This window comes from Hyla sarda, chromosome 4 (assembly GCF_029499605.1).
Source record: "Hyla sarda isolate aHylSar1 chromosome 4, aHylSar1.hap1, whole genome shotgun sequence".
Lineage (NCBI taxonomy): Eukaryota > Metazoa > Chordata > Amphibia > Anura > Hylidae > Hyla > Hyla sarda.
This window is the reverse complement of record NC_079192.1, coordinates 65,529,822-65,551,089: the sequence shown is the minus strand read 5'-3', so window position 1 is coordinate 65,551,089 and position 21,268 is coordinate 65,529,822. Positions and strand designations below refer to the sequence as shown.

At 42.9% G+C, this 21,268-nt stretch overlaps 1 protein-coding gene across 14 annotated transcripts in view; it reads right to left on the bottom strand.

Annotated features, from left to right (window-relative positions):
- Nucleotides 1–21,268, bottom strand: part of CAMK2B (calcium/calmodulin dependent protein kinase II beta) — a 150,378-nt gene that overhangs the window by 113,368 nt on the left and 15,742 nt on the right. For all 14 annotated transcript variants that reach the window (XM_056571263.1, XM_056571264.1, XM_056571266.1 and 11 more), the window contains exon 2: nt 19,136–19,230. In XM_056571263.1, the coding sequence (XP_056427238.1) occupies nt 19,136–19,230 (95 nt within the window). The remainder of the gene's footprint in view (nt 1–19,135; nt 19,231–21,268) is intronic.

Sequence of the window (21,268 nt, the reverse complement as noted above, 5' to 3'; positions counted from 1 at the left end):
TAAATGTGAATAAGCCCCTTTATTATAATTAAAGTTTAAATTTCCCCATTTTCCCACAAAAAAACATTTGTAAACAAAAATAAACATGTGGTAATTCTGCATGTGTTAATGTCTGAATTATTAAAATATAACATTAATGAAACCGCACGGTCAATGGCGTAAACGTGAAAAAATACTATTGTCAGGATCCGGGTACTGTGAGGATACTGGTGGTGGATCCTCTGTGTCAGTGGGGTGATGACGTGGGCCGTACCAGAGCCCGCCGCAAAGCGGGATGGACTTGCTGCGGCAGGTAACCCCCAGGTCGTTCTACCCGACAGCGACTCAACCCCGACTGACTGCTGAGATAGGCGCGGTACAAGAGATTAGGAAAGAGCAAGGTCGGATGTAGCAGAAGGTCAGGGCAGGCAGCAAGGATCGTAGTCAGGGACAACGCCAGGAGGTCTGGAACACTGGCTTAAGACATACAAGAAACGCTTTCACTGGCACAATGACAACAAGATCCGGCAAGGAAGGGAAGGGGAAGTGAGGTTATATAGAGTAGTGCACAGGTGATTTCACTAATTTGGGCCAGGCGCCAATCAGCGGCGCACTGGCCCATTAAATCGCAGAGAGCCGGCGCGCACGCGCCCTAGGGAGCGGGGCCGCGCGCGCCGGGACTGTACAGACGGGGAACGGGTCTGGTAAGCAAGCTGGGATGCGAACCGCGAGCGGGCGCGTCCCGCATCGCGGATCGCATCCCTGCTAGGGACACTATCGCAGCGCTCCCGGTCAGCGGGTCTGACCGGGGCGCTGCGAGCAGGTAAACGCTGCGAGCGTTCCGGGGAGGAGCGGGGACCCGGAGCGCTCGGCGTAACAACTATGGGATACACCCCCTCCCCAAGTAGGTAAAAACATTGCCAGCTAGGTAGCCAGGTAAGCAGGTATTCAGGTAGGTAGCAAGCTAGCTAGGTAGTTAGGTAGTCAGGTACATAAGTAGACAGGTATGTATGTATGTAACTAGCTAGGTAGTTAGATAGCCAAGGAGTTAGGTACCCGGTTAGGTAGCCAGACAGATAGTCAGATATGTAGGTAGTAAGGTAGCCAAGTAGATAGGTATGTGGGTAACTAGGTAGTCCCAGCCCCTCCCCCACCTTTGTGCTAGGTTGGAAAAAAAAAACAAAGACACATACTCACCTCCTTCCTATCCAACGCAGTAATGAACAGAAGTCTGGCAGCATCCATCTTCCTTCAATGTGCAATCGCCAATGAGTGGCATCATTGTGCCTACACTGCGTGGGGGTAGAGGTCACGGTCTCCTGTCAGTGTAAGGCCTGTGGCTTACACTGACAGGCAGCTTACACCTGTATGTGCGTGCCCACATACAGCTAAAAGCAGCGCCCACTCGCCTAGGGATTAAAGGGAAAGTGTTCTGGAGCCCCATTAGTGAGCAAGCCTAAGCTAGGCCCAAGGCTTCAGCCCTCATAGCCCCCCTAGCGACACCACTGCCTGGGCCCTCTCCTCTTTTCTCTCTACACATTCCACATTGGAGAAACTATCAGCAGATTGGGTTTTCAGTACCATCTCAATGCTGATGAGAGCTATATACCTGTAAAATCAGCCCCGCACTCCTACAGAATACCAGTGACTGTCTCTCTGCTGTCTCAAACATCATGTCCTCCCTATATCTGAAACTTAATCTTTCGAAAACAGAACTTCTATATTACATAAACTACCTAAACCCAATATTTCCCTCTCTGTGTGTGGTACTACTATAACTTCTGGACAGCCTGCTTGCTGTCTTGGAGTTATGCTGGATTCTAATCTACCGTTCACTCCTTATTTTCAGTCCCTCTCACATTTTTGTTACCTGCACCTCAAAAACTTCCAGATTCCACCCTTTTCAGCTAAAACTCTCATTGTTGCACTGATTCATTCCCGTCTGTACTAATGTAACTCTCCCCTCTCCAGTCCTAAATGCCTCAGCCAGACTCATCTTCTTCTCCAGACTTTTTACCTATTCAGTCGAGAATACAGTACAGAATCCTCACTCTCATCCGCAAAGCTCTCCATAGTGCTGCACCTCCCTACATCTCCTCTCTCATCTCCGTCTACCATCCTACACTTCCTCTCCGCTCTGCTAATGATCTGAAACTAACATCTTCTATAATCTGAACCTCAGGCTGCTTTCACACTATAAAAATTCATCCGTTACAAACGTCCATTAGAAAAGCCCCGGTAAACGGCCGTTAAAGAATCCCATTAAAGTCTATGGGATTTTTTGATTATCCTTTATGACCCGTTATAGTCCGTCATGAATAACGGCCGTTAGTTGTGACGGGAGAAATAACCGCACATGCACTAATTTTTCTTCCGTCACAAGAAACGGGTAAATTAACGGCCGTTATTTTTAACATTGAAGTCTATGGCTGACGGATGAGCCTTTATGTCATCCGTTTGCACACAGTTTATTATATCTGTTATTACTTCTGAGCATGCTCAGAAGAGGTGACATCAGCAGACTCCTGCAGTGCTGAGGGAGGACTACTACTCCCATCATGGAACAGACTTGTTTCCATGATGGGAGTAGTAATTCCCCGGCTGCGGGAGTCTGCAGACAGCTGGGGAGGCTAGATTAGTGTTTGTACTACAACCCCCATCATGGAACAGAGTCTGTTCCATGATGGGGGTTGTAGTACAGGGGCTGAGGGATTGATCGCACTGGGTTTCACTTCTGAGACCCGATGCGATCAAAAGTTATTAAGCAGGGGAGCGGGCGGCAAGCTCCGCAACCCTGCGATGTATCAGTGTGTTTTTACTTTAATTTTTAGAATCCCCTTCAGGGAGCCCTGAATGGCCGATCAGGGCTCTCAGCGAGAGATTGAAAAATTAACTTTGAGAATAGCAGGGGCCAAAGAGCACTGTGGGGGGCAAGATATATAGCGCTGCAGGGGGGGGCATACATATAGCCTATATATCTAGCCCCTCAGCAGCTAGAGCATTAGGTATGACCCCCGCCTGTGCATTAAATATATACCCCCCGCCTGTGCATTAAATATATACCCGCTGGCACATTAAATATATACCCCCCGCCAGCGCATTAAATATATACCCCCGCCGGTGCATGTATATGTGCCCTCGCAGCTCTTCTATATATATATGCCCCTACCGCCGTATGAATGAAAAGTATTTCTGTTAGCAGCGCATAGAGTCGGCTCCCGGCTCTCTGCGCTGCTAATAGAAATACCTTTCATTCATATGGCAGCAGGGGTATATGTATGTAGAAGCACTGGGGGGGGGGGGGGGGGCAGATAACCCTATATGTCTGCCCCCCACAGCTCTTCTATATACATATGCCCCTGCCGCCGTATGAATGAAAGGTATTTCTATTAGCAGTGCATAGTGTCGGCTCCCGGCTCTCTGCGCTGCTAACAGAAATACTTTTCATTCATACGGCGTCAGGGGTATATGTATATAGAAGAGCTGCGAGGGCACATATACATGCGCTGCGGGGGTATATATTTAATGCGCCGGCGGGGGGTATATATTTAATGTCCCGGCGGGGGGTATATATTTAATGCGCCGGCCGGGGGTATATAGTTAATGCGCAGGCGGCGGTCATATCTAATGCGCTGCTGGGGGGGCTAGATATATAGGCTATATGTATGCCCCCCCCCCTCTGCAGCGCTATATATCTTGCCCCCCCCCCCCCAGTGCTCTTTGGCCCCTGCTCCTCTCAAAGTTCTTTTTTCAATCTCTCTCTCGGCCATTCAGGGCTCCCCGCGGGGGATTCAAAAATGAAAGTTAAAACACACTGATACATCGCAGGGTTGCGGAGCTTGCCGCCCGCTCCCCTGCTTAATAACTTTTGATCGCATCGGGTCTCAGAAGTGAAACCGGGTGTGATCAATCCCTCAGACCCTGTACTACAACGAGGTCCTGTCTCAGCCAGGGAGAAGGCAGGGCCCAGGCTCCTTACATGACACTGCGCTCAGCCTATCACCGGCCTAGACGAGACATTGCTGCAGCCGGCAATACTCTTATCGCAGTGTGTCGATCCGTGCACATGGAAGCAGGAAAAAGACCGGGACTGGGGGACCGAAGACCTATATTGGCGCAACGGGGGAACGGTGGAAGGTGAGTTAAAGTTAGTTTTTTTACTTTTTGCAGGCCGAGTACAATGGGATAAAAAAAAAAATGTGTTACATTACTCCTTTAAATACAATTTTAATATCTTTCTTTTATGCTGATACATGACTTTCTTCTGAGGCTATGCTACTTTCAGGTTCTGAATTCCTTAAACTGCTGTGTTACCATAGAACAGTGGTTCCTAACGCAACAGTTCTCCTGTGGGTACAAAAAGAAAAATCTGTAATTGCAGCCACAGCCAATGGTCACTGCTTCTAAAGTAGCCAAGCCCCTCTTTAAGAGAGCAGGGGCTGCTGGTACTAGCTGACTTTGCTCCCCTTAACTTAGACTTAGACTATATGGGGAAACAGAGAGACAATGTGTGGGACAATATACATGAGTAGTTAGTAAAGTGGGCATTGTGCTGGAGCAATGAGCCTAAAATGTTTGTCTCGCAGCTTCAGTTAAGACAAGTCTTAATGGTGGTCCAGCCCAGATAGTGAAGAAAAGGAAAAGTGAAAGACTCTGATCAGAGGAGACATCACCTATGAGCTAGGCTTGAGGTGATAGAGAGAAGAGCAGAGGACCTGGAGAGAGAATATCCTGTTTGGGTATTGTAAGTTGTTTTATGGATTACATTGTTTTTACACTGCTACACATATGTATACACTGCCGAATTAGCATGTGCAAGAATTAATGTTTCTGTACTTTCACCGGTGGTGGGAATATGAGAAAGGGTCACACAACCTTCCTTCAGACAGGCTTCTGCTTTAGAAGACACCAAAATGTTCTGGTGAAGGAGTCTCAAGTCCAACCCTCTACAGTCCATACTGAGAGGGTATATGTTCCTGCATTTCTGTTCCTACTTCAAGAGGGAGAATCATCTAAAGCCAGAAGAGATAGAAGCTGTACAAGTGCTCTTCTGCCATCACTGAACTCTTTGTGGGCTTCTGGCCACATCCAGTTCTGTCTGGCTTCCAAATGAAAACCTTTTTTGCCCTGCAGCGATAGGGAATCGTAATCTGTCAGTAAAAGTCTTCAATATATTCACCACAGTGAGTCGAGCTGTGAAGACCCTCTGCAGCAGAGATGATCATAACTGGACTGTGTATCTATCCTAGCAATGCTTCAAGTTCTTATAGCCTTATTAGAGGCTTTGTGAGCTGCCATGGACACAATGGACTGTGCTAATGGTACTACTACTACCCCAGCTACCCTGAATGACAAGGAAGACTGTCCTGTCCTTGTGGGCACCACACATGGATAATAAAATGCCACACACAGTCCTGTAATCTGGTGGTCACTGAGGAAGGGGGGGAAACCCTTTTTGATGATTATGGTGTTTTTGCATTTTATTGACTAGAAAGGCATATCTTATATTGTAAAAAAAATTGTGCAGGTTGTGTAGGGTAAACACAGCAGCAGCAGGTGAGTGCTGACAGGAAGCCCTCTTTTTTGGGCTCCTGATAGCAGTATCACCCATATTTGATGGCAGCCCCGGGTGAGCTGTTTATAAGGACCGCACTATAGATTTGTTACGAGCTAAGTTAGTAGTGAGCGCTATGGATTTATACCATTAATATAACATAGAGAAGCCCTATGGATATACATGACCCACCAATACCAACATGGTCCAACATGATCTAGGATCTACATTTGGATAGGTGAGAACAGCCAATGTTACTATAGTTTTTCACTGTCCCTATAAAACCGTTTCAATTTCCTCCTGTCTGTAACTGGGATTAGACCGATTTATCATGAAAAACCAATGTATTATTAAAGCGGAATTAGTTAAATAGATAATAGCCTCACTTATAGATCAAAAGTGGACAGAAGATGGATGAAGGCGAGAATTACTTAATTTACAATATCATAATTGGCAGAAGAAATTGGTGTCTTTATCTCCTCTCTAAAAGCCAAAGAGTATGCATGAACCTAAGTGCAAACAGGGCTAATCCTGCGCAAAAGTAACTTCTCTGTCATTGAATCTTTATGGATAACCAGAGATCAGCCAAACTGGAGCACATAGATGTATGTGTAAAAATATCTAGCATACCATGACAACCCATCTGCGCAAATCATGGGTGTGTTACCTATAGCAACCAATCCCCATTCTTCATTTTTCTAGGACATTTATAAAAAAACGGAATCTTAGGAGGTGTACATTGTAACCTATGTAGCCATGCACCAATTTGTAATGAATGTCCTCGTGTATGATGAAGTGCCTTGTGCGCGGTGACAATACCTTACACATGCTATAAGGATTTACCCAACAGATGTTTGCAGGTTCCTGAGATCCAGGCTGTTATGTCAGCATTTTATATTGTAAGCACATCGTATGCGGCTTCCCAAAGGTAGTCTCATTAATAATCCCATTCCGCCACATAAATTCCTAATCAGCAATTGCCAAAAATATCAGAAAAGATGTTTTCTTTCTAGTAATAACAGGTCCAGGGTCTATTCGCAAGGGTCACTGTGATAGTGTTGAGGAGTTCTTTTCTTACCTGCCCCCTCTCATCATTGTAGTTCATCCCTGGAGAGAGATGGTTTTTCCCACTATTCCTAAATTCTGTATTGTCTCCATTGTCAGCAGTTCTGCGATTCATTCATCTTCCTTCCAGTTTCGACATTTCAGCTCCAAACCCATGATCCAGTTTTCTTTTACATTGTCTGTAGTCTTGAAGTTATTGAATGTATTGACCCCGTGTAATGGGGTCTTCACAAATGGCAGATGTGTCATTGGGTCCTATCAGGTATGTCCCGAATATCATACTAACAAGGACTTGATGTAATGTTATGGAAATTGCTCTGTTTCCAGAAGGGAACAATTCTAAGGCTCTGTTTCCACTGTCATCATGGCTTACGTTATAATGGAAGCCATGATGGCTTTGCCAGGTCTAACTGTGTCCAATGGACCCCATTCAGAAATAACCAAAATGTACAAGTGTGTGGACAGCTCCAAATGTAATGTCCAAGTAGGAAAAAAAAAAAAGATATCCTTGCGTTCTGGATTAAAAAAATTTTTTTCTTGATTTATTTAATAAAAATCTAAATCAAAGTATATTGAAGCCGAAAAACACTCATTAAAAATATCTGATGCTTTTCAGGTATAGACCCTTAAAGGGGCACTCCAGTGCCCCAGCATTGGGAACATTTTGTTCCAAACACTGGGTGCGGGCTGTGGGGGTTGTGAAGTCACAGCCACGCCCCTTGTGATGTCACGTCTTGTCCCCTCAATGCAAGTCTATGGGAGGGGGCGTGGCAGCCGCCACGACCCCTCCCATAGACTTGCATTGAGGGGGCATGGTGTTAGAAGGGGGCGTGGCTGAACGCTGGGGCACTGGAGTACCCCATTAATCATAGATATAGAATCCAGAGTCTGTAATTATTGGAAACTCATCATACATATTTAATCAGTGGTTCATGTTTAGATGTACTTGAATGTTAACTCAAGCGCTGTACATTATTTCCTCTTAGACAGACCCTCATTGATTGATAATGGGGACCATTTGGTTCCGGTGTGTTGCGTTTCTTCTTCAGATACAGATCAGATAGTTTCAGATCTAGGTCATATCTATGAAGGCTATAACTGAGATACTTATTCTTTAAGGGTGTGTTCACACTACGGATTAGGAACGGAATCTCCGCTCGTAGAATTCCGCGAGCGGAGATTCCATTCTGGCGGCCGCTGCCGCATTACTTTGGCGGTAGGACCGCGAGGCACTGCAATGTCACCATTGACGGCTATGCAGTGTTCGCGGACTTCCGCCCAAAGAATGAACATGTTCTTTCTTTGCGCGGAACAATTTAAGCTGGCGGAATTGTCCGCCGCTGAAATTCCGCAGTGTGAACGGGTCTCGCGGAAACCCATTCACACTGATGTTTATGTTCATAGCACGTAATTACGTAGTGTGAACATACCCTAAGTAACATTGGTTTCCTCCCATAATAAAAAACTTTCTATACAAGAGAAGATGAGAAACTTTGTAATATTTCTTTTTCCCCACTGTTTCCTCTTCTCCCCTGCCTTCTTAAAGGTAAGTCCCACATTGCATTTACCACATGTTGACAAAACCACATCCACATGCCATTGCAAATGCCATATTACAGGCAAAATTGTGCGGCCATTGGCCATTGCATTCTGGAGTGGTTTTGTCTATAGGTAGGAGTAGGTACAACATGGGTCTGTTACCTTGCTGCTGTAAAGAAGGTCATAGAGATTAGACAAGTAGGTTGATGGTTAAACAGCCATAAAACTACCAATATATGGCTGAACAATGGTTTTGCAGATGTAGCCATATACATTTTAGTCTATATTGGCCATTACAATTGTTTAAACGGGTACTCCACAGGAAAACATTTTTTTTTTTTTAAATCAACTGGTGCCAGAAAGTTAAACAGATTTGTAAATTACTTCTATTAAAAAATCTTAATCCTTCCAGTACTTATCAGCTGCTGTTATGATCCACAGGAAGTCCTTTTCTTTTTGAATTTCCACAGTGCTCTCTGCTGACACCTCTGTCCATTTTAGGAACTGTCCAGAGTAGGAGCAAATCCCCATAGAAAACCTATCCTGCTCTGGACCGTTCCTAACATGGAGGTGTCAGCAGAGAGCACTGTGGTCAGGCAGAAAGGAAATTCAAAAAGAAAAGAACTTCCTGTGGATCATAACAGCAGCTGATAAGTACTGGAAGGATTAAGATTTTTTAATAGAAGTAATATACAAATCTGTTTAACTTTCTGGCACCAGTTGATATAAAAAAAAATGTTTTCCAGTGGAGTACCCCTTTAAACTGCTCATACATGATCAATGATACTAGGCCAACAGTGATCGATCTTACTGGGAACGTTCTGGGCCAAAAAATGTTCTCCAGACAATGACTGTCACCAGTCGATGAAAACTATTATTCATTGTTAAATTTCACCCAATAAATTTTGGTTGAAATCATACATTTTCATCAACTTTAATCTAATGTGTATGGGCTCCTTAAGTGTGTATTAAGAAGACCTTGAATAACTCTAAGTGAATCCTATTCATTAAATGGATCTGATTGATGGCCTTTTCTGGGGGGGACACCACGCCTGAGCACAGGACATCATCAATTTTGTTAAAAAAAGAAAAAACCTTTATGAGAAGTTTAACCCATTAAGGACCAAGCGTTTTTACGCTTTCGTTTTTTCATAACCCTTTCAATTTACACCTAAAAATCCATATTATGGTTTATTTTTGTAGCCACCAATTCTACTTTGTAATGACATCAGTCTTTTTACCAAAAAATCTACAGCGAAACCAAAAAAAAAATCAAGTTTTGGGGGCTTCCGTTTCTACACAGTACATTTTTCGGTAAAAATGACACCTTCTCTTTATTCCGTAGATCCATACGATTAAAATGATACCCTACTTATATAGGTTTGATTTTGTCGGACTTCTGGAAAAATCATAACTACATGCATGAAAATGAATACGTATAAATTGTCATCTTCTGACCCCTATAACTTTTTTATTTTTCCAACAGTATGAGGGATCATTTTTGGCGCCGTGAACTGAAGTTTTTAGAGTTATAATTTTTGTATTGATAGGACTACTTGATCGCTTTTTATAAATTTTTTCATGATATAAAAAGTGACCAAAAACACGTTATTTTGGACTTTAGAATTGTTTTACGTGTACGCCATTGACCGTGCGGTTTAATTAACAATATATTTTTATAGTTTGGACATTTACGCATGCGGCGATACCATACATGTTTATTTTTATTATGGTTACATATTTTTTATATGGAATTTGAGAAAAGGGGGGTGATTTAAACTTTTAATAAGGAAGAGGTTAATGTGTGTTTTTTAATCTTTTTTTTTTCTATTTATTTTTTTTTACACTTTTAGACCCCTTAGGAGACTTTTAGGAGAAATCATTAGATTCCTCATACAGATCAATGTGGTCTCATAGAACCACATTGATCTGTGTGCTCTGCGCTCGACTGATAAAGCCTGGTCCTCCCATGCTTTATCATTCACAGTGCAGCAGCCAGCACAGGACATGAGGTAAGCCCTCCGTCTACCTCAGCAGTGGATCGCCCCCCCCCCCCCATGCGAGGGGGGGGGGGGTGATCCACCAGGGATGGGATTAAATGTCACTTAAGACGCCGCAGTCAACTTTAACAGTGGCAATCTAAAGGGTTAATAGCCAACCATGGCAACCGCCGCATGTCGACTATTAACGCTGGCCCCCAGCTACAGGAATCAGGGCCGACCGGTATGGCGCAGGTTCGAGTCGGGAGCCCGCGCCATACAACGGTTGCCGTCACACACATACTTGTTTATTTAACCGGTTAGACGGCAACCGGTGAAATAAATAAGTAAGTGTGTGGTGTCCCAGCACCAGTAGCTGTCCTGTGGCTTCGGACTGCTTCAGGCAGCTTGGCAGCACAAGCTGTTGGGCCCCCCAGAGACTTACTGTTGTACTAATTAAGTTTGCATTTTATTACAAAATAAGATATTTTTTAAAATTAATTCTATTGTTGTTATATGGTGGAAGTTCATGCCCAGGCGGAGAAGGCTTCAGTACTTTGACAGAACCCTAGCTACCAGGATTCATCTACCCCTCTTACAAGTCAGTATTAATCAGTTTGGTGAAAGCACCACAAGTCCCAGCAAGGCAACAGGGCTCCCAAGTGGTTACACTGCATCATCTCACCCAAAACCAACTGTATGTGTGATACCATCTGCACCCAGCTCAGTAAAGACAGTTATCTGTAACCTGACGACGGTGTGTTCATTTACTCCTCGTGTCTGGCCCAGGAGAAGCTGTCTCCAACCTTGGACTGTGTATAGGATAACGGTGCCCTGGCGTCACAAAATGATAAGGTATTTCTCTCTTTGCGTGTCATTGTATATGACAATGATGTGCATCTATAGCCACCATCTAAGCAGGACCTTAAACATAGCATTAGCATTACAATGGTATACAAAGCTAGAGGACTGAACAGCTGTAAACAGCTGAATATGCTAGTGCAGTCATGTGTTCTGCTCTGTTCCTGTACAGGGATTACTCCAGTTACTGTATGCCCAGACATCCTCCAAGATATACCAAGATAATGATGCATCATATCATTTCATAGTGTTGTACCATGATTCTACTGATACTGCAGCATTATAACTAGAGATGAGCGAACTTACAGTAAATTCGATTCGTCACGAACTTCTCGGCTCGGCAGTTGATGTCTTTTCCTACATAAATTAGTTCAGCTTTCAGGTGCTCCGATGGGCTGGAAAAGGTGGATACAGTCCTAGGAGACTCTTTCCTAGAAATGTATCCACCTTTTCCAGCCCACCGGAGCACCTGAAGGCTGAACTAATTTACGCAGGATAAGTCATCAACTGCCGAGCCGAGAAGTTTGTGACGAATCGAATTTACTGTAAGTTCGCTCATCTCTAATTATAACATTCTGTTTTCAGAAAACTAGACAATAAATGTATCTACATCAATGTTAATGAGGATTGCAGAACAAAGAACCATCTTGGGTGGAGGTCCTCCCTAGCAGACTGTTCTTGTTCTAGCTATAAGTCTTCTTATCCAGACAGATAATGGCTCCTTATTGCTGCTTTTAATGAATCATTTACTTATTATAACTTTCCATTCTCAGCTCAGGAAAGTCTCCCGATATTTCATCCTGTAAATATTGCATAGCTTAAACACTGAATGTTTCTTCACTTTTCTTCAGATCTATCTTAGTATTCTTTACTGTAAGAGCAGTGAGACTATGGAACTATCTGCTGTGATGTCCAAATCAATAAACAAGTTCCAGGGGGGCCTGGATGCTTTTCTGGAAATATATAATATTAAAGTTATTAGATTCTGGAGACAGGGCATTGATCCAGGTATATACAGTAATCCCTCAACTTACAATGGCCTCAACATACAATAGTTTCAACATACAATGGTCTATTCTGGACCATTGTAAGTTGAAACCAGACTCAACATACAATGTACAGACAGTCAAGATCTGTGAAACGTGTCAATGGCCGGAAGAACTGACCAATCAGAATGGGCATTCCCTGGTTAAACCCCTGTATTACTGAAGCGTATGCACTGACTGATGTCTGGTAGCGCCCTCTACAGTACAGGGAGGTATTACATGTTCTGTACACTTTACCTGTACCAGGGTTAGCTGCTCCTTTAGACACCAGGTGAGGACGGCTCCATGTTACTTTTTTAGGACATTGCATGTACTGTACAGGCCCCTGAAGAAGCTCCTGTCCTCTACATAGACCAGTGTTTCCCAAGTAGCGTGCCCCCAGCTGTTGCAAAACTACAACTCCCAGCATGCCCGGACAGCCTTTGGCTGTCTGGGCATGCTGGGAGTTGTAGTTTTGCGACAGCTGGAGGCTCCATGCTTGGGAAACACTAACACAGACGGGGATTTACAGCTCCCAGCAGATCTTTCTTACTATTATATGTAAGGATTTGCTTTATCTATATTAGTTATCTACTTGTTTTTCTTTAATTCTCACTTTTTCCTATTTTTTGGATGACATTTTGGTGCCTTTAGAACCAATTACCAGGTTTCCATAGAGTTCTGGTCTCAACAAACAATGGTTTCAACATACAATGGTTGTCCTGGAACCAATTAATATTTTAACTTGAGGGACCACTGTATTCTTAAAGGGGTACTCCGGTGAAAAACTTTATTTTTTTTTATTTTTTTTTTATCAACTGTTGCCAGAAAGTTAAACAGATTTGTAAATTACTTCTATTAAAAAATCTTAATCCTTCCTGTACTTATTAGCCGCTGAATACTACAGCGGAAATTCTTTTCTTTTTGAAACACAGAGCTCTCTGCTGACATCACGAGCACAGTGCTCTCTGCTGACATCTCTGTCCATTTTATGAACTACCCAGAACAGCATATGTTTGCTATGGGGATTTCCTTTTACCCTGGACTGTTCCTAAAAATGGACAGAGATGTCAGTAGAGAGCACTGTGCTCGTGATGTCAGCAGAGAGCTCTGTGTTTCAAAAAGAAAAGAATTTCCGCTGTAGTATTCAGCAGCTAATAAGTACAGAAAAGATTAAGATTTTTTAATAGAAGTAATTTACAAATATGTTTAACTTTCTGGCACCAGTTGATTTAAAAAAAAAAAAAAAAAAGTTTTTCACCGGAGTACCCCTTTAAGATCCACCCTGAACTGGCTAAAAAGATTATCAGAATCGTTCCCGTGGTTATATAAGGAAATCAGGTGGACAGTTCCTTCATATCTCTTGCCATGCATGGCGGTGCACTACTACGCCTCTTATTAGTTTATGCTCAGAAAGCATTTAATAAGATGCCCTAAAGGTTCCTTGCAACCTGTCTGAAGCAAAATTCGTTAGACTGAAGCTTAATACTGCAAGTTATGACCCTCTATACCAGTGATGGCCAAACCACGGCTCATGAGCCACATGCAGCTCTCACCATCAGCCCCAAATCTGTGCTAAATTTTAAGAATCTCCACCAGCACTTTAAGAACCATTGCTGCCACTTTAAGAACATGATAGATGTTGGGGAGCGGAGGTGCAACCACCTGCCCCATCCCTGTCATCGCCTGTTAAAAATGGGAGGGAAAAAAAGGCACCACTGCGCCTGTAGAGCCCTACTTATACTCCTATATGTGGCCTGTATGGGGGTGGGTGCCTACTGCTATAAAGCAGCTATATTGGCTACAACTGTTATATGGGGGAAGTATGGGGATATTGGCCTACTGCTACGGCTGTATGGGGATAAGGGCCTTATGCTGTATATGAGGGCCTACTTCTATACAGGGGCTAAATAGGGCCCCCTGTTATATGGGGGCTATATAGGGGGCTTACTGTGATATGGGGCAGTATACGGGGGCCTACTGCTTTCAGGGGCTGTATGGAGATGAAGGCCTACTGCTATATGGGGCCAACTGTCACATGGAAACAGTATGGGGTGCTTACTTTTATATAAGGGACCTATACCTGGTGTGTTCATTTTAGATGTTTGAGCTGCACTATGTGGGCAGGGGCTGGACTAGTGCTAATTGGTCCAATACTTGTGTCAATCACCATTACAAAGGATAGTGGGCAACACGTGACCCAAGGACCTCCAAAGGTCCTCTAACATACCATAGAGGATATTAACATGGTCACATGACCGAAGGTCCTGCGACGCCAACAAGGTAAGTACTTTACATTATGTTAGATATACATTATTTATTAAATATATACCTGTATTAACATTAGAGAATTAGACTTGAGGAGAGGCGACTAGGGGCTGTCCCACCTGAGGGACCCTACCTGAACGTAGTTACTCCGACTTTGGGGACCTCTACACTAGATACGGTATGTAATACGGTACCGGGACACCGCAGATACAAGACAGGGCTGTTCCCTCTCTGCCTTATTGTGTATTATCACCATAGACCACTTGGTTACATCCCTACACAATAATCCAGATATTATGGTTATAGAGGTAAAAAAAAAGATTTCCACAAATTTCCTCTATGCGTTATACAACCAGTTATCGTATCATCTCCCCCATGTATCTCATCTCTGCGGAGGTGGACATGCAAAGAGCCGCAGAACTATGAAAACATACATGGTCTAGAAATGGACATTTTACCTTGGTTTTTTTATTTGTTCCAGACTGTGCCTTTACCCAGTGGTAAAGACCCTACAAAAATACTTACCAGATTTATTTGGAACACTAGCAAGATTATATGATAACATAATTATATGATTATATGATAATACTGTGATCCTGCCCGACATTATACAACCTGAAAGTTAAGGGCTAGGCAACCAAAATCATTATTAAGTGAATATGTAACCTCGATTATTAAGGCCACGCATCCTTTTATCCTTCTATCCCCTATCCTAATGTGGTGGCCCGGTACAGGAGTTGTACCCCTGTACCCTTGCTGTCCTGTCAGGCAGCCTCCCTGCAGTGTCCCCTGGGCCCCCTGCATCTGTTCCCCTTGTACAGTTATTGTTATGCTATGTAATGTATATAAAATGTTGTAGCTTTAAGAACATTTGTCATGTGATAGTAACCCAGTGAAATATCAGTGACCATGTGACCTTAGGTTGACCTATGGGACCCCTCCTAGTCTCCCCCATATAAGCCTTGGGAGGAGCTAGCTCACTCTCTTGATTTCCAGTTAAGTCTTTGCTGAGGTCCAGTGCAGTCAAGTCCTAAGAGTGTGTCTGGAGTCCAGAGGAGGCCTCAAGTCAACCACACAGCCACAAGTCTACAAGTCCACAACCCCCAGGTCCCAGTCGGAGCCAGATAAGTAACAAACGGGGTATAGTCATTCTCAGTCAAGTCAGTCAAAGTCAACCTGTCTTCATTCAGGGTGGCCTGCATCAAAATTGTCCCAGTCCACTGCAAGTTCCAGCAAGCCCTAAGGTCTCTGAAGTCACTGGTTACCTCCGTGGGCCTGGCTAAGTTGTATAGACTATTCCATAGTCTAACTCAGTAAAGCTGCCGTTGTTCCATAACTTGGCATCGGAGTCATTATTGCCTCCATGCCTAGCCCAGGATCCAGCGGTATTCCTTCGGGGGGTATTGAGGATAAACCATGCCATGGCATCATGAACACAAGGGGTTAATGCCATCTGCCCCTGGGGCCATTCCATCTGCCCTCATCACACCCTCTATCACACTAAGGATAGGGGATAAGTGTCTGATTGCGGGGGTTCTGACTGGCGCCCCAACTCTTCTCCAGAATGGGGCGTGTTGAGCCAACGCACAAAGCTGGGCTAACACGCCCCCTCAATGCATGTCTATGGGAGAGCCTGAGCGCTGGAAGCGGGTATAGAGCTGCATGGAGGGGACGTGTCAGCCAAAGCTTCGTGCGGTGGTCATGCAGAGAGCTGGGGCACTGCACGGGAGATCGCGGGAGGTCCATGCAGTCGGAACCCACTCAATCTGACACTTAGGATAGGGGATACATTTTTTGCTTCCAGAGTACTACTTAAACTGTCCTAATCCTGTGATATTTTTCCTAATAAAAGATTGCATATCGTTGTGCCTTAAAAATTGCTGATTTTTGGCCACATTACATGCCGGAGAAAAATGTAACAAAAGGCAATCAAAAAGGCATATCTACCCCCAAAATGGTAATGATAAAAAACTACAGATCATGGCGCAAAAAAAATTGAGCCCTTACATAGCTCCATATAGGGGAAAATGAATAGGTTATAGGGGTCAGAATATGAAGATTTTAAGCGCATTTATAACTGAAACTAAAGTATGTTAATTGGGTATTGTTGTAATTCTACTGACCCATGACCAACAGAATAAAGAAGAAAACTTTTTGGTTTTACTGTAAAGTGCACAGCGTAAAGACAAACCCTCCCTAAAAGTTGCAAAAAATTTTTTTTTCAGTTTTGCCATAAATGTTTTCGTAAAATCACAGGTGTCAATAAAAAATGTCATTGCTTATGCAAAAACCAAGTCCTATGTGGCTTAGTTTATGGAAAAATAGAAGCTGGGGCTTTAAAAACTGGGGAGGAAAAAAAAAAAAAAAAAAAAAGACTACCGTAATTAACTTTTTTAGCCTTGAAAGGGTTAATATAGGAATCAATGTGTCATACTTTTCTACAGTGTATGATCCCTATAGTATTCTTATACACAGTGATTCCTATATGAAATATATGAAACATGTACTGTACTGTATAAAAGATTAGCATAGCAAAAAATAAGAAAAAATAGCCAGCACAATTACGCAATATATTGGTACATGCTGCTGTGGCAAATTGAAAGTATACAAAAGGAAGAATAATATAGATAGTACAGGGATCACACTTGTGTATAAGGATAGTAGGTTTATCCTTATATAAAATGTATGATACCCGTATTACCTATACTAACCTTATATACAGGCGTATGAGTATGAATAGAGTAGAGTATGATTCCTATAATACTGTAAGTATCCTTATATATAGAATTAAGGTAGATTAACTTTTTTTTTGTAAATGTGAAGTTAAAGGGGTACTCCAGGGGGAATATATATATATATATATATATATATACACATACACACACATAGCTTCAGAGCCACCACACTTCCTGGTTTGGATATGTTCCACGTAAACCATCCTGCCTAATATGTATGGCTCATGTGGCCTCTGTTGTCTTCTCTGGCTGCTTGATATTCTTTACCATCCTTCTCTCCCCTTGCCTATATCTCTCTGCTCTGCCAGCCAGAAGAGAGAGGTTCAGTGTCTGATTGGCTGAGGCTGCACACACCTCCCCAGTTCTCAGCACTAAAAGCATGACTCGTCAGTGCAGGACAGAAACCACATGGGTCTGTGTCTCTCAGGAGGGTGGGGGCTGCATTCAGAAAGAGATTTGGACAGAGACAGAGTGAATGGCTGGATGATGTCATTCGCTCACTTGATGCATGTAAGTGACAACCAAAGAGGGGAAACTGCTCTATATAGCTAATGAATGACATTTAGGCAGTTAAATAGGTTGATGAGAGGGAAAGGATGGGCTATGGGTTTAGTTTACAGGCGTACCCCTTTAAGATGAGTTGGAAATTACCCCAGAACATGGTTGCTCATGGTTTATTGGTTTATCAGTGGATTCCCAAGAGAAGGAGAAGATTTGAATGGGTTAATCTAAATCCTAGCAGACCTTCAACTTATGATCCCAAAAGTCCCAGAGGTCTCAGATTTATGATTTAAGTGTTGCTATGGAGAAGCGGGGACATTGTGTCCTATTTGGGGGAATGTCCTTAAAGGAGTTGTCCAGCGTGCATTTTTCTTATTTTATCCGGTCCGGGCTGCAAAAAAAAAAGAGAACAAGCTTTCTCTTACATGCCAACGCGCCGCAGGAGCTCCGGTACAGGTGTTTGGTTGCCAGGCTGTTTGCTTCTTACTTCCTGTTAGTCCGGCACATCACACTGAGCTTCAGCATATCACCGGCCGATAGGCTGAAGCTCCGCGTGACGTGCCGGACTAACAGGAAGTAGGAAGCAAACAGCCTGGCGACCGAACACCTGTACCGGAGCTCCTGGGGCGCGTTGGCAGGTAAGAGAAAGTTTGTTTTCTTCTTATTTGCAGCTAAAATAAGAAAAGTATGCGCCGGACTACTCCTTTAAGGTGCAGAATCCTTTATTTATTTATTTTATTTTTTAAGGATTCTGCACCTTTACAAAGAATTCTTCTAAATTAACTACAGATCACTCATCTCTCTTGGATACCTTTTTTTTTTTTTTGGCTCAGTTAGAAGGCCTCTAGAAAGGCCTTCTAAGACACTATTTGAAAGTTCAAGATGGTAATAAAGAAGTTTTGGAAGCCCATTATGGTGCCTCCTTTCTGTGAATGGCTAACTGAATGGAATAATAGGAAAACAACCAAGATCTGGAACCTGTGGATAGCACCTAAAGAAGTGGTCTCAAACTGTGGCCCTCCAGATGTTGCAAAACTTCAACTCCTAGCATGCCCGGACAGCCGTTGGCTGTCCAGGCATGCTGGGAGTTGAAGTTTTGCAACATCTGGAGGGCCACTGTTTGAAACCATTGACCTACAGTATGGTTTTTTCGGCATATGTTTCCTTTATAAATCATACCTTTAGTCATGGAGATCTCCCTTCATCACTAAACCACCCATTTTTTTTTTGCCTCCTCTGCGCCATTTTTTGATTATCCTTTTTCTGGAAATGAACTCTGGGTTATGAATTTGTACGTTGCAGATAGGGATCACAAGACCAGCAACATGGGTCTTCACAACATAAACAGTATACCCAGGGGTCAAGTCCTAGGAAAATAAAGTGTGGGAACCTAACCAAGGTTTCCACTCAAGGGTGGGTCCTACAGGACTCCTACTAATGGGAACTGTGTTCCTGCTGTAGAAAAAGTGCAGGAACTCAGTTTCCACGCGTTCCTGCAGGACTTGAGACCTGAGTATACCCTTTGTCAATATCAAGCAAGATCTTGTTTTGTATACTGTTTTTAAAGACAGACTTCTCGTAAACCGCGTCAACCGGATTTTTCTTTTCATTTCTTTTCTCATCACTCACCTCGTGCCGACAACTTCTTGGTATTTATGATCTTGGCTGCATATTCATGCCCTGTGCAGAGCTTCACACATCTTCTGACCACTGAGAATGCGCCCCTGGAAAAAAAAAAAATTTTTGAGCACATAAGACCATCTTACATGACTCCATCCCGACATCCACCATCTTAGGCACATTGTGTCACTGCGGTTCGATACTATGGAGCCATAGGCACTCTGCGCGCCATCCTATGGTTGTATAACTCCGTATTATTGCAACCAGTGGAATATGGCACTTTTTTTTTCTTGTTCTCAAATTATAAAGAAAAAAATCTCTGTTATAGATGGAGGTACATAAAGGGTATATGGGGGTACGGTATGGGAGCATAGACTTCTTCTTCACATTATGGTTCCATACAACTTGCAGGGTATAATTCTTTGTGCCCAAAACATATTTACATAATCTGTTTGGGGAGAGTTGGGAAACCACCAATATACATAAGTCTTATGGGTAGGGTATGGCATCCCATAGTGGTAGCCAGTCAGTTGGGACTTGGAAAACAATAGCATTTAGGAGGAAGGAGCTTTGGAGTCTGGATTCAATGAAGTAGATACTAATCGATCTATCTTAAAAAAAAAAAAAATTATAATAATATATATATAGTATGTTAGAGCATATGGCTAGAGATATTATAAATGTTACTTATATCTCAGCCCTAACCCATCCCCATTTGCAAGGGTGTTTTTTTGTCTTAAGTTCCATGCAAGTCTATGGGATATTTGGTACATCTCCTGATCACATTTTTCTCCAGCTGCAGAGATTGCCCAGGACTTTTAAACATCCTGCCGACTGTATAAGGACGGGATATGAGGTCGGGATATGAGGAAGCGATATGAGGTCGGGTTATGAGATCATGATATGAGGACGGGATATATGGTGAGGATATAAGGTTGGGATATGAGTACGGGGATGAAGTCACGATACGAGGATGGAATATTAGGACAAGATATACAGTGATAATATAAAGTCAATGGTCAGTATCTATAGATAGGTTTACACTTGGGTTCCATCAAAAACATTGGACAAAACAGCACCACATGCTGAGCTACTTTGCCCAGCAAAATGCCAAACACTACATTAGAAACCCGATGGAAGCCATTAAAATCAATGCAGTCCATTGGCCACCGCTGGTATATGGCATTGTGTTTTTCATTGTTCCTCACCAGTGACGGAACAGAACAACAGAAAAGAAAACACTGATGTGAACCCAGCCTAATACTACATGTGTGGCAGGTCACAATGTTCCCAGGCAATTTCAGTCAATTGCTAAGGGATTACGTTGTTGGACCCATAGAGATCAGCAGATCGCCAACTTGTTTCTTTATATTCTTGAAGAACAAGAGTAATGTTAGGAGCATATTCTGCAGAGAATAAAATTGTACTACTACATAGGAACACTATGATTATTGTTTTCACATGTAATTTGGAGTGTAACAATGTTTCATATTGAATTCAATGGAGAATCTATTTTTATAAAACTTTATACAATTCTAGAAAACATTTTTAGGCAATGCTGCACGCCCTATAAACCACGCCATAACACATATGGTAATTACACACAGAATGTGTGAACACTGATGTACAACTAGAGCTGGAAATGGAAATAAATGTAAAACATGATTAATAATTGTGGCTATAGAGATATAATTGGGGAGATTTATTAACCGCAGTGTTTTGGTGCAACATAGCGCACGTACTCAGCGCAATTTTTAGTGCCTTTCAGCTGTCCAGAATTTACGATGAGTGATATGCCCTGAAATAAATTCCATCTAATTGTAAAGTGGGACATTACGTTGTGTTTGGCGCACAAAACTGTGCACTTTTCAAGGAGAGAGCTATGGGTGAACAACAAGCAAAATTGGCTATGGGAAGGAGGCTTTGGAGATGGTGTTGAAGCCCCAGGCTCCAGTTTGGAAACCAATACAAAACCAATTGCTCCAACCAGAGCGAAGATGTTTCCAAACCCACAGTCTGAAGTTGAAGATGAGTCCTCCTTTAAACCCACTTTTAGGCTGTGTTCACACAAGGTCTTTAGTTAGCACTACTGCAACTAATTTGCCACTAATTAATTTGTGGTAAAATCTATGCAATTTTTAC